The sequence below is a fragment of the Ranitomeya imitator genome, chromosome 9 (assembly GCF_032444005.1).
Source record: "Ranitomeya imitator isolate aRanImi1 chromosome 9, aRanImi1.pri, whole genome shotgun sequence".
Lineage (NCBI taxonomy): Eukaryota > Metazoa > Chordata > Amphibia > Anura > Dendrobatidae > Ranitomeya > Ranitomeya imitator.
The window spans coordinates 119,495,439-119,510,168 of NC_091290.1; the positions used below are offsets into that span (position 1 = coordinate 119,495,439).

The following is a 14,730-nucleotide window of genomic DNA, read 5'->3' on the forward strand; positions in this document are numbered from 1 at the left end:
GCAAAGAAGCACTTATCTAAGCAGAGCAGCAGGCCACAGGAAAGATCCAGAAGCTCAGATCCAACACTGGAACATTGACAAGAGGAAGGAAGACAGAATCAGGCGGAGTTAAATAACAAAGCAGCCAACGAGCTCACCAGAACACCTGAGGGAGGAAGCTCAGAAGCTGCAGTACCACTTGTGACCACAGGAGTGAATTCAGCCACAGAATTCACAACAGTACCCCCCCCCTTGAGGAGGGGTCACCGAACCCTCACCAGAGCCCCCAGGCCGACCAGGATGAGCCACATGAAAGGCACGAACAAGATCTGGAGCATGGACATCAGAGGCAAAAACCCAGGAATTATCTTCCTGAGCATAACTCTTCCATTTAACCAGATACTGGAGTTTCCGTCTAGAAACACGAGAATCCAAAATTTTCTCCACAATATACTCCAATTCCCCCTCCACCAAAACCGGGGCAGGAGGCTCAACAGATGGAACCATAGGTGCCACATATCTCCGCAACAACGACCTATGGAATACATTATGTATGGAAAAGGAGTCTGGGAGGGTCAGACGAAAAGACACAGGATTGAGAATCTCAGAAATCCTATACGGACCAATAAAACGAGGTTTAAATTTAAGAGAGGAAACCTTCATAGGAATATGACGAGAAGATAACCAAACCAGATCCCCAACACGAAGTCGGGGACCCACACGGCGTCTGCGATTAGCGAAAAGTTGAGCCTTCTCCTGGGACAAGGTCAAATTGTCCACTACCTGAGTCCAGATCTGCTGCAACCTGTCCACCACAGAATCCACACCAGGACAGTCCGAAGACTCAACCTGTCCTGAAGAGAAACGAGGATGGAACCCAGAATTGCAGAAAAATGGAGAGACCAAGGTAGCCGAGCTGGCCCGATTATTAAGGGCGAACTCAGCCAACGGCAAAAAGGACACCCAATCATCCTGGTCTGCAGAAACAAAACATCTCAGATATGTTTCCAAGGTCTGATTGGTTCGTTCGGTCTGGCCATTAGTCTGAGGATGGAAAGCCGAGGAAAAAGATAGGTCAATGCCCATCCTACCACAAAAGGCTCGCCAAAATCTTGAAACAAACTGGGAACCTCTGTCAGAAACAATATTCTCAGGAATGCCATGCAAACGAACCACATGCTGGAAGAACAAAGGCACCAAATCAGAGGAGGAAGGCAATTTAACCAAGGGCACCAGATGGACCATTTTAGAAAAGCGATCACAGACCACCCAAATGACTGACATCTTTTGAGAAACGGGAAGGTCAGAAATGAAATCCATCGAAATATGTGTCCAAGGCCTCTTCGGGACCGGCAAGGGCAAAAGCAACCCACTGGCACGAGAACAGCAGGGCTTAGCCCTAGCACAAATCCCACAGGACTGCACAAAAGTACGTACATCCCGTGACAGAGATGGCCACCAGAAGGATCTAGCCACTAACTCTCTGGTACCAAAGATTCCAGGATGACCAGCCAACACCGAACAATGAAGTTCAGAGATAACTTTACTAGTCCACCTATCAGGGACGAACAGTTTCTCCGCCGGACAACGATCAGGTTTATTCGCCTGAAATTTTTGCAACACTCGCCGCAAATCAGGGGAGATGGCAGACACAATGACTCCTTCCTTGAGGATACTCGCCGGCTCAGATGAACCCGGAGAGTCGGGCACAAAACTCCTAGACAGAGCATCCGCCTTCACATTTTTAGAGCCCGGAAGGTACGATATCACAAAATCGAAGCGGGCAAAAAATAACGACCAACGGGCCTGTCTAGGATTCAAGCGCTTGGCAGACTCGAGATAAGTAAGGTTCTTATGATCAGTCAATACCACCACGCGATGCTTAGCTCCTTCAAGCCAATGACGCCATTCCTCGAATGCCCACTTCATGGCCAGCAACTCTCGGTTGCCCACATCATAATTACGCTCAGCAGCCGAAAACTTCCTGGAAAAGAAAGCACATGGTTTCAACACTGAGCAACCAGAATCTCTCTGTGACAAAACCGCCCCTGCTCCAATCTCAGAAGCATCAACTTCGACCTGGAACGGAAGAGAAACATCTGGTTGACAACACAGGGGTAGAACAAAAACGACGCTTCAACTCCTGAAAAGCTTCCACAGCAGCAGAAGACCAATTAACCAAATCAGCACCCTTCTTGGTCAAATCGGTCAATGGTTTGGCAATGCTAGAAAAATTACAGATGAAGCGACGATAAAAATTAGCAAAGCCCAGGAATTTTTGCAGACTTTTCAGAGATGTCGGCTGAGTCCAATCCTGGATGGCTTGGACCTTAACCGGATCCATCTCGATAGTAGAAGGGGAAAAGATGAACCCCAAAAATGAAACTTTCTGCACACCGAAGAGACACTTTGATCCCTTCACAAACAAAGAATTAGCACGCAGGACCTGGAAAACCATTCTGACCTGCTTCACATGAGAGTCCCAATCATCTGAGAAGATCAAAATGTCATCCAAGTAAACAATCAGGAATTTATCCAGATACTCACGGAAGATGTCATGCATAAAAGACTGAAACACAGATGGAGCATTGGCAAGTCCGAACGGCATCACTAGATACTCAAAATGACCCTCGGGCGTATTAAATGCAGTTTTCCATTCATCTCCTTGCCTGATTCTCACCAGATTATACGCACCACGAAGATCTATCTTAGTGAACCAACTAGCCCCCTTAATCCGAGCAAACAAGTCAGATAACAATGGCAAGGGATACTGAAATTTAACAGTGATCTTATTAAGAAGGCGGTAATCAATACACGGTCTCAGCGAACCATCCTTCTTGGCTACAAAAAAGAACCCTGCTCCCAGTGGTGATGACGATGGGCGAATATGTCCCTTCTCCAGGGATTCCTTCACATAACTGCGCATAGCGGCGTGTTCAGGCACGGATAAATTAAATAATCGACCTTTAGGGAATTTACTACCAGGAATCAAATTGATAGCACAATCACAATCCCTATGCGGAGGTAGGGCATCGGACTTGGGCTCTTCAAATACATCCTGATAATCAGACAAGAACTCTGGGACCTCAGAAGGAGTGGATGACGAAATAGACAAAAATGGAACATCACCATGTACCCCCTGACAACCCCAGCTGGATACCGACATAGAGTTCCAATCCAATACTGGATTATGGGTTTGCAGCCATGGCAACCCCAACACGACCACATCATGCAGATTATGTAGCACCAGAAAGCGAATAACTTCCTGATGTGCAGGAGCCATGCACATGGTCAGCTGGGTCCAGTACTGAGGTTTATTCTTGGCCAAAGGTGTAGCATCAATTCCTCTCAACGGAATAGGACACCGCAAAGGCTCCAAGAAAAACCCACAACGTTTAGCATAATCCAAATCCATCAGATTCAGGGCAGCGCCTGAATCCACAAACGCCATGACAGAATACAATGACAAAGAGCATATCAAGGTAATGGACAGAAGGAATTTGGATTGTACAGTACCAATGACGGCAGACCTATCGAACCGCTTAGTGCGCTTAGGACAATCAGAAATAGCATGAGTGGAATCACCACAGTAGAAACACAGACCATTCAGACGTCTGTGTTCTTGCCGTTCAACTCTGGTCATAGTCCTATCGCACTGCATAGGCTCAGGTTTAATCTTAGACAATACCGCCAATTGGTGCACAGATTTACGCTCGCGCAAGCGTCGACCGATCTGAATGGCCAAAGACATAGACTCATTCAAACCAGTAGGCATAGGAAAACCCACCATGACATCCTTAAGAGCCTCAGAGAGACCCTTTCTGAACAAAGCTGCCAGCGCAGATTCATTCCACAGAGTGAGTACTGACCACTTCCTAAATTTCTGACAATATACTTCTATATCATCCTGACCCTGGCACAAAGCCAGCAAATTTTTCTCAGCCTGATCCACTGAATTAGGCTCATCGTAAAGTAATCCGAGCGCCAGGAGAAACGCATTGACATTACTCAATGCAGGGTCTCCTGGCGCAAGAGAAAATGCCCAGTCCTGAGGGTCGCCGCGCAAAAAAGAAATAATAATCAAAACCTGTTGAATAGGATTACCAGAAGAATGAGGTTTCAAGGCCAGAAATAGCTTACAATTATTTTTGAAATTAAGAAACTTAGTTCTATCACCAAAAAACAAATCAGGAATAGGAATTCTTGGTTCTAACATAGATTTCTGATCAATAGTATCTTGAATCCTTTGTACATTTGTAACGAGATTATCCATTGAAGAGCACAGACCCTGAATATCCATGTCCACACCTGTGTCCTGAAACACCCAAATGTCTAGGGCAAAAAAAAGACTGAACACAGAGCTGAGAAAAAAAAATGATGTCAGAACTTCCTTTTTCCCTCTATTGAGAATCATTAGGTAGGCTCCTTGTACTGTTATGTAGGCAATCCAGTGACACAGTGTGCCAGCAATCAGAGCACATACAGAGATCTGACAATAACCCAAAAACAATAGAACGAGCTCTGAGACGTGGAATCTCTGTAGACCGCAATACCTGAACCTATCCTAAACACAACTAAAGGCAGCTGTGGATTGCGCCTGACACTACCTATGCAACTCGGCACAGCCTGAGGAGCTGACTAGCCTGAAGATAGAAAAACAAGCCTGACTTGCCTCAGAGAAATACCCCAAAGGAAAAGGCAGCCCCCCACATATAATGACTGTTAGCAAGATGAAAAGACAAACGTAGGGATGAAATAGATTCAGCAAAGTGAGGCCCGATATTCTAGATAGAGCGAGGATAGCAAAGAGAACTTTGCAGTCTACAAAAAACCCTAAAGCAAAAACCACGCAAAGGGGGCAAAAAGATCCACCGTGCCGAACTAACGGCACGGCGGTACACCCTTTGCGTCTCAGAGCTTCCAGCAAAACGAATTGACAAGCTGGACAGAAAAAGTAGCAACAAAAGCAAAGAAGCACTTATCTAAGCAGAGCAGCAGGCCACAGGAAAGATCCAGAAGCTCAGATCCAACACTGGAACATTGACAAGGAGCAAGGAAGACAGAATCAGGCGGAGTTAAATAACAAAGCAGCCAACGAGCTCACCAGAACACCTGAGGGAGGAAGCTCAGAAGCTGCAGTACCACTTGTGACCACAGGAGTGAATTCAGCCACAGAATTCACAACACATGGCATTCCAGAGAATATCGTTTCTGACAGAGGTTCCCAGTTTGTTTCGAGGTTTTGGCGAGCCTTTTGTGGTAGGATGGGCATTGACTTGTCTTTTTCCTCGGCTTTCCATCCTCAGACTAATGGCCAGACCGAACGAACCAATCAGACCTTGGAAACATATCTGAGATGCTTTGTTTCTGCTGATCAGGATAACTGGGTGTCCTTTTTGCCTTTGGCTGAGTTCGCCCTTAATAATCGGGCCAGCTCGGCTACCTTGGTTTCGCCGTTTTTCTGCAACTCTGGGTTTCATCCTCGTTTCTCTTCAGGGCAGGTTGAGTCTTCGGACTGTCCTGGTGTGGATACTGTGGTGGACAGGTTGCAGCAGATTTGGACTCATGTAGTGGACAATTTGACCTTATCCCAGGAGAAGGCTCAACGTTTCGCTAATCGCAGACGCTGTGTGGGTCCCCGACTTCGTGTTGGGGATTTGGTTTGGTTATCTTCTCGTCATATTCCTATGAAGGTTTCCTCTCCTAAGTTTAAACCTCGTTTCATTGGTCCGTATAGGATTTCTGAGGTTCTTAATCCTGTGTCTTTTCGTCTGACCCTTCCAGATTCTTTTTCCATACATAACGTATTCCATAGGTCATTGTTGCGGAGATACGTGGCACCTATGTTTCCATCTGTTGATCCTCCTGCCCCGGTTTTGGTGGAGGGGGAGTTGGAGTATATTGTGGAGAAGATTTTGGATTCTCGTGTTTCTAGACGGAAACTCCAGTATCTGGTTAAGTGGAAGGGTTATGCTCAGGAAGATAATTCCTGGGTCTTTGCCTCTGATGTCCATGCTCCCGATCTTGTTCGTGCCTTTCATATGGCTCATCCTGGTCGTCCTGGGGGCTCTGGTGAGGGTTCGGTGACCCCTCCTCAAGGGGGGGGGGGGTACTGTTGTGAATTCTGTGGCAGAGCTCCCTCCTGTGGTCACAAGTGATACTTCGGCTGATTCTCTCTGTGAGCTTCCGTTGGTGGAGGAAAGTGGTACTGCGGCTTCTGAGTTTCCTTCTTCAGGTGATGTGGTGAAGTCGTTAGGTGCTGCTCTATTTAACTCCACCTAGTGCTTTGATCCTGGCCTCCAGTCAATGTTCTAGTATTGGACCTGTTTCCTCCTGGATCGTTCCTGTGGCCTGCTGCTCTGCATAGCCAAGTTCCGCTTTGCTATTTTGTTTGCTGTTTTTTTTCTGTCCAGCTTGTCTATTTGTTTTTTTCCTGCTTGCTGGAAGCTCTGGGACGCAGAGGGTGTACCTCCGTGCCGTTAGTTCGGTACGGAGGGTCTTTTTGCCCCCTTTGCGTGGTTTTTGTAGGGTTTTGTGTTGACCGCAAAGTTACCTTTCCTATCCTCGCTCTGTTCAGAAAGTCGGGCCTCACTTTGCTAAATCTATTTCATCTCTACGTTTGTCTTTTCATCTTAACTCACAGTCATTATATGTGGGGGCTGCCTTTTCCTTTGGGGTATTTCTCTGAGGCAAGGTAGGCTTATTTTCTATCTTCAGGCTAGCTAGTTTCTCAGGCTGTGCCGAGTTGCATAGGGAGCGTTAGGCGCAATCCACGGCTGCCTCTAGTGTGGTTGGAGAGGATTATGGATTGCGGTCAGCAGAGTTCCCACGTCTCAGAGCTCGTTCTATGTTTTTGGGTTATTGTCAGGTCACTGTATGTGCTCTGACCTCTATGTCCATTGTGGTACTGAATTACCTTATCATAACACGTGAGTAACAATATTGAAGTCATTCGACGTTCGTTCCCAGGTCTCTCTACACAGGCTGAGGATGAATGATGGGGACAGAATGATCACTGGTAAATCAATCTGTCCCTGTATAATCTCATGTTATCAGCAACACATATGCAGCTTACACCGGTGATGTGCTGCCAAGAACAATGATTTCTGTTCCCGCATAAACAATCCAATCGTTCGATGAATAGGCAGCATTTTGCTTATTTAGTATAATACACCCCACAGTCCTCTACAAAATATAATACACCCCATAGTCCTCCATATAGTATAATACACCCCATAGTCCTCTACAGAATATAATACACCCCATAATGCTCCATACAGTATAACACACCCCATAGTCCTCCGTATAGTATAATACACCCCATAGTCCTCTACAGAATATAATACACCCCATAGTCCTCCACATAATATAATACACCCCATAGTCCTCCGTATAGTATAATACACCCCATAGTGCTCCACATAATATAATACACCCCACAGTGCTCCATCCTGTAGTCCTCCATACAGTATAATACACCCCATAGTCCTCTACAAAATATAATACACCCCATAGTCCTCTACATAATATAATACACCCCATAGTCCTCCATATAGTATAATACACACCATAGTCATCTACAGAATATAATACACCCCACATAATATAATACACCCCACAGTGCTCCACATAATATAATACACCCTGTAGTCCTCCACATAGTCTAATACACCCCATAGTACTCCATATTGTATAATGCACATCCCAGTTCTAAGCCTAGTATAATATGCCCCACATCCCTCCATATACTATAATACACATGTCACAGTCCACCATATAGTATACTACCCCACCCCCATAGTCCAATGCACTCCTCATAGTCCTCTATACAGTAAACTGCACTCCCCATGGTCCTCCATATAGTATACTGCAGGTTCCATATAGTATAATGCAGCCCCCATACGGTGTAATGCAGCCCCCTCATAGAGTACAATGCGGGCACCAATAAAGTACAATGTACCCCTGCTCACATGTAAAGCACCATGGAATAAATAGCGATATAATAATAAATAATACTAATGTATAACTAAATGCAAAAAAAAATTGCCTTAGATCTGAACCTAGAATGAAGACTAATATGCCACAAAATAGTCTCAGAATCAGCGGGCTATAGTGAAGCGTTCATTGAAGAGTTATTACCTCATAGAGGGACACTGGTCAGAATTGTAAAATGTAGCCAGGTCAGCAACTCCTTACCAAACAGGATGTCTATAGAGACCCCCTTTACATTGTCTGTACAGACCCCGCTCACACAGGGAGATGCGGAGATGCTGGCTGACTGATATAATTAGTTACTGAGGAAGCATCACGTGACAGGAGCGCGCTCACCGCACGGCCGCTACCTCAGTGTGAGTGACGTCACAAAGCAGAGATGCGGAGGGCGGAGCTACAGATGAGGCGTCAGGGACGTGATTGTATGGGTGGGGCCAAGCGCTGAGCAGGAAAGGGGTGGAGCCTAAGAACGGCGACCGACCACCGGGCGGGAGGCTCCCACAGCGCGGTGACCCGGGGGTGACAGGGACGAGCTTCGTTACCCGGGCTGGTGGTAAGGATGCCGCGGGTGGTGCCGGATCAGAGAAGCAAGTTCGAGAATGAGGAATTCTTCCGGAAATTGAGTCGTGAATGTGAGGTGAGAGCTGGATACACCGAGCTGGTGGTATATAGAGAGTGTGGGGGGATGTGCGGTATATAGAGAGTGTGTGGGGATGTGCGGTATATAGAGAGTGTGGGGGGACGTGCGGTATATAGAGAGTGTGTGGGGACGTGCGGTATATAGAGAGTGTGGGGGACGTGCGGTATATAGAGAGTGTGTGGGGACGTGCGGTATATAGAGAGTGTGGGGGACGTGCGGTATATAGAGAGTGTGTGGGGACGTGCGGTATATAGAGAGTGTGTGTGGGGAAGTGCGGATATAGAGAGTGTGTGGGGACGTGCGGTATATAGAGAGTGTGTGTGGGGAAGTGCGGATATAGAGAGTGTGTGGGGGGACGTGCGGTATATAGAGAGTGTGTGGGACGTGCGGTATATAGAGAGTGTGGGGGGGGACGTGCGGTATATAGAGAGTGTGTGGGGACGTGCGGTATATAGAGAGTGTGTGTGGGGGGACGTGCGGTATATAGAGAGTGTGGGGGGATGTGTGGTATATAGAGAGTGTGTGGGGACGTGCGGTATATAGAGAGTGTGTGGGGACGTGCGGTATATAGAGAGTGTGTGGGACGTGCGGTATATAGAGAGTGTGTGGGGACGTGCGGTATATAGAGAGTGTGTGGGGACGTGCGGTATATAGAGAGTGTGTGGGGGGACGTGCGGTATATAGAGAGTGTGTGGGGACGTGCGGTATATAGAGAGTGTGTGGGGGGACGTGCGGTATATAGAGAGTGTGTGGGGACGTGCGGTATATAGAGAGTGTGTGGGACGTGCGGTATATAGAGAGTGTGTGGGACGTGCGGTATATAGAGAGTGTGTGTGGGGGGACGTGCGGTATATAGAGAGTGTGGGGGGATGTGCGGTATATAGAGAGTGTGTGGGGACGTGCGGTATATAGAGAGTGTGTGGGGACGTGCGGTATATAGAGAGTGTGTGGGGACGTGCGATATATAGAGAGTGTGTGGAGACGTGCGATATATAGAGAGTGTGTGGAGACGTGCGATATATAGAGAGTGTGTGGAGACGTGCGATATATAGAGAGTGTGTGGGGACGTGCGATATATAGAGAGTGTGTGGAGACGTGCGATATATAGAGAGTGTGTGGAGACGTGCGATATATAGAGAGTGTGTGGAGGACGTGCGGTATATAGAGAGTGTGGGGGGGGAAGTGCGGTATATAGAGAGTGTGTGGGGGGAAGTGCGGTATATAGAGAGTGTGTGGGGGGAAGTGCGGTATATAGAGAGTGTGTGGGGGGAAGTGCGGTATATAGAGAGTGTGTGGGGGGACGTGCGGTATATAGAGAGTGTGTGGATGTGCGGTATATAGAGTGTGGGGGGGGACGTGAGGTATATAGAGAGTGTGGGGAGGACGTGCGGTATATAGAGAGTGTGTGGGGGGACGTGTGATATATAGAGAGTGTGTGTGGGGACGTGCGGTATATAGAGAGTGTGTGGGGACGTGCGGTATATAGAGAGTGTGGGGGGAAGTGCGGTATATAGAGAGTGTGTGGGGGGACGTGCGGTATATAGAGAGTGTGTGTGGGACGTGCGGTATATAGAGAGTGTGTGAGGGGACGTGCGGTATATAGAGAGTGTGTGGGGGGACGTGCGGTATATAGAGAGTGTGGGGGGATGTGCGGTATATAGAGAGTGTGTGTGGGACGTGCGGTATATAGAGAGTGTGTGTGGGACGTGCGGTATATAGAGAGTGTGTGGGGGGACGTGCGGTATATAGAGAGTGTGGGGGGACGTGCGGTATATAGAGAGTGTGTGGAGGACGTGCGGTATATAGAGAGTGTGGGGGGGACGTGCGGTATATAGAGAGTGTGTGGAGGACGTGCGGTATATAGAGAGTGTGGGGGGGACGTGCGGTATATAGAGAGTGTGTGTGGGACGTGCGGTATATAGAGAGTGTGGGGGGGGGAAGTGCGGTATATAGAGAGTGTGTGGGGGGAAGTGCGGTATATAGAGAGTGTGTGGGGGGAAGTGCGGTATATAGAGAGTGTGTGGGGGGACGTGCGGTATATAGAGAGTGTGTGGATGTGCGGTATATAGAGTGTGGGGTGGGACGTGCGGTATATAGAGAGTGTGTGGGGGGACGTGCGGTATATAGAGATTGTGTGGGGGGACGTGCGGTATATAGAGATTGTGTGGGGGGACGTGCGGTATATAGAGTGTGTGTGGGGACGTGCGGTATATAGAGAGTGTGTGTGGGGACGTGCGGTATATAGAGAGTGTGTGTGGGGACGTGCGGTATATAGAGATTGTGTGGGGGGACGTGCGGTATATAGAGAGTGTGGGGGGGGACGTGCGGTATATAGAGAGTGTGTGTGGGGACGTGCGGTATATAGAGAGTGTGGGGGGACGTGCGGTATATAGAGAGTGTGTGTGGGGACGTGCGGTATATAGAGAGTGTGTGGGGGGACGTGCGGTATATAGAGTGTGTGGGGGGACGTGCGGTATATATAGAGTGTGTGGGGGGACGTGCGGTATATATAGAGTGTGTGTGGGACGTGCGGTATATAGAGAGTGTGTGGGACGTGCGGTATATAGAGATTGTGGGGGGGGACGTGCGGATATAGAGATTGTGGGGGGGGGGAAGTGCGGTATATAGAGAGTGTGGGGGGGGAAGTGCGGTATATAGAGAGTGTGTGGGGACGTGCGGTATATAGAGATTGTGGGGGGGGAAGTGCGGTATATAGAGAGTGTGGGGGGGACGTGCGGTATATAGAGAGTGTGTGGGGGGACGTGCGGTATATAGAGAGTGTGTGGGACGTGCGGTATATAGAGATTGTGGGGGGGACGTGCGGATATAGAGAGTGTGTGGGACGTGCGGTATATAGAGAGTGTGTGGGGGGACGTGCGGTATATATAGAGTGTGTGTGGGACGTGCGGTATATAGAGTGTGTGGGACGTGCGGTATATAGAGATTGTGGGGGGGGACGTGCGGATATAGAGATTGTGGGGGGGGGGGAAGTGCGGTATATAGAGAGTGTGTGGGGACGTGCGGTATATAGAGATTGTGGGGGGGGGGAAGTGCGGTATATAGAGAGTGTGGGGACGTGCGGTATATAGAGATTGTGGGGGGGGGAAGTGCGGTATATAGAGAGTGTGGGGGGGACGTGCGGTATATAGAGAGTGTGTGGGACGTGCGGTATATAGAGAGTGTGTGGGACGTGCGGTATATAGAGATTGTGGGGGGGGACGTGCGGATATAGAGAGTGTGTGGGACGTGCGGTATATAGAGAGTGTGTGGGGGGACGTGCGGTATATAGAGATTGTGGGGGGGGGACGTGCGGATATAGAGAGTGTGTGGGACGTGCGGTATATAGAGAGTGTGTGGGACGTGCGGTATATAGAGATTGTGGGGGGGGAAGTGCGGTATATAGAGAGTGTGTGGGGGGACGTGCGGTATATAGAGAGTGTGTGGGGACGTGCCGTATATAGAGTGTGTGTGGGGACGTGCGATATATAGAGAGTGTGTGTGGGACGTGCGGTATATAGAGAGTGTGTGGGACGTGCGGTATATAGAGAGTGTGTGGGGGGACGTGCGGTATATAGAGTGTGTGTGGGACGTGCGGTATATAGAGAGTGTGTGGGGACGTGCGGTATATAGAGAGTGTGTGGGGACGTGCGATATATAGAGAGTGTGTGTGGGACGTGCGGTATATAGAGAGTGTGTGTGGGACGTGCGGTATATAGAGAGTGTGTGGGGACGTGCGGTATATAGAGATTGTGGGGGGGGAAGTGCGGTATATAGAGTGTGGGGGGGACGTGCGGTATATAGAGTGTGTGTGGGGACGTGCGGTATATAGAGTGTGTGGGGGGACGTGCGGTATATAGAGAGTGTGGGGGGACGTGCGGTATATATAGAGTGTGTGGGGGGACGTGCGGTATATAGAGAGTGTGTGGGGGGACGTGCGGTATATAGAGAGTGTGTGGGGACGTGCGGATATAGAGAGTGTGTGGGGGGAAGTGCGGTATATAGAGAGTGTGTGGGGACGTGCGGATATAGAGCGTGTGTGGGGGGAAGTGCGGTATATAGAGAGTGTGTGGGGGGACGTGCGGTATATAGAGAGTGTGTGGGACGTGCGGTATATAGAGAGTGTGTGGAGGACGTGCGGTATATAGAGAGTGTGTGGAGGACGTGCGGTATATAGAGAGTGTGTGGAGGACGTGCGGTATATAGAGAGTGTGTGGAGGACGTGCGGTATATAGAGAGTGTGGGGGGGGACGTGCGGTATATAGAGAGTGTGTGGAGGACGTGCGGTATATAGAGAGTGTGTGTGGGACGTGCGGTATATAGAGAGTGTGTGGGGGGACGTGCGGTATATAGAGAGTGTGTGGGGGACGTGCGGTATATAGAGAGTGTGTGGGGGGACGTGCGGTATATAGAGAGTGTGGGGGGACGTGCGGTATATAGAGAGTGTGTGGGGGGACGTGCGGTATATAGAGAGTGTGTGGGGACGTGCGGATATAGAGTGTGTGGGGGGACGTGCGGTATATAGAGTGTGTGTGGGGGGACGTGCGGTATATAGAGAGTGTGTGGGGGGACGTGCGGTATATAGAGAGTGTGGGGGGGACGTGCGGTATATAGAGAGTGTGTGGGGGGACGTGCGGTATATAGAGAGTGTGGGGGGGACGTGCGGTATATAGAGAGTGTGTGGGGGGACGTGCGGTATATAGAGAGTGTGGGGGGGACGTGCGGTATATAGAGAGTGTGGGGGGACGTGCGGTATATAGAGAGTGTGTGGGGGGACGTGCGGTATATAGAGAGTGTGGGGGGGGACGTGCGGTATATAGAGAGTGTGTGGAGGACGTGCGGTATATAGAGAGTGTGTGGAGGACGTGCGGTATATAGAGAGTGTGTGGGGGGACGTGCGGTATATAGAGAGTGTGTGGGGACGTGCGGATATAGAGAGTGGGGGGGGACGTGCGGTATATAGAGAGTGTGGAGGACGTGCGGTATATAGAGAGTGTGGAGGGGGAACGTGCGGAATATAGAGTGTGTGTGGGGGGGGGGGAAGTGCGGTATATAGAGAGTGTGGGGGGGACGTGCGAATATAGAGAGTGTTGGGGGGGGGAAGTGCGGTATATAGAGAGTGTGTGGGGACGTGCGGATATAGAGAGTGGGGGGGGACGTGCGGTATATAGAGAGTGTGGAGGACGTGCGGTATATAGAGAGTGTGGAGGGGGAACGTGCGGAATATAGAGTGTGTGTGGGGGGGGGGGAAGTGCGGTATATAGAGAGTGTGGGGGGGACGTGCGAATATAGAGAGTGTGGGGGGGGGGAAGTGCGGTATATAGAGAGTGTGTGGGGGGACGTGCGGTATAGAGAGTGTGGGGGGACGTGCGGTATATAGAGAGTGTGTGGGGACGTGCGGATATAGAGAGTGTGGGGGGGAAGTGCGGTATATAGAGAGTGTGTGGGGGGACGTGCGGTATATAGAGAGTGGGGGGGACGTGCGGTATATAGAGAGTATGGGGGGGACGTGCGGTATATAGTGTGTGGAGGACGTGCGGTATATAGAGAGTGTGGGGGGGGACGTGTGGTATATAGAGTATGGGGGGGACGTGCGGTATATAGAGAGTGTGTGGAGGGGGGACGTGCGGTATATAGAGAGTATGGGGGGGACGTGCGGTATATAGAGAGTGTGTGGGGGGACGTGCGGTATATAGAGTGTGGGGGGGGGACGTGCGGTATATAGAGAGTGTGTGGAGGACGTGCGGTATATAGAGAGTGTGTGGAGGACGTGCGGTATATAGAGAGTGTGTGGAGGACGTGCGGTATATAGAGAGTGTGTGGAGGACGTGCGGTATATAGAGAGTGTGTGGAGGACGTGCGGTATATAGATAGTGTGTGGAGGACGTGCGGTATATAGATAGTGTGTGGAGGACGTGCGGTATATAGAGAGTGTGTGGAGGACGTGCGGTATATAGAGAGTGTGGGGGGGACGTGCGATATATAGAGTGTGTGGAGGGGGGACGTGCGGTATATAGAGAGTGTGGGGGGGACGTGCGGTATATAGAGAGTGTGTGGAGGGGGGACGTGCGGTATATAGAGAGTGTGGGGGGGACGTGCGGTATATAGAGAGTGTGTGGAGG

General features: G+C 49.7%; 1 protein-coding gene across 5 annotated transcripts in view; it reads left to right on the forward strand.

The window, feature by feature from the left end:
- CBFB (core-binding factor subunit beta) overlaps positions 1–14,730 on the forward strand; it is a 40,923-nt gene that overhangs the window by 6,034 nt on the left and 20,159 nt on the right. For 2 of the 5 annotated variants that reach the window (XM_069738720.1, XM_069738722.1), the window contains exon 1: positions 8,393–8,608. The exons of 1 other annotated variant lie outside the window; for it this stretch is intronic. In XM_069738720.1, the coding sequence (XP_069594821.1) occupies positions 8,531–8,608 (78 nt within the window). In that variant the 5' untranslated portion in view covers positions 8,393–8,530. Of the gene's footprint in view, positions 1–8,329; positions 8,609–14,730 lie in introns of those variants that run through there. 2 more of the 5 variants (XM_069738721.1, XM_069738719.1) reach the window with 2 other exon arrangements.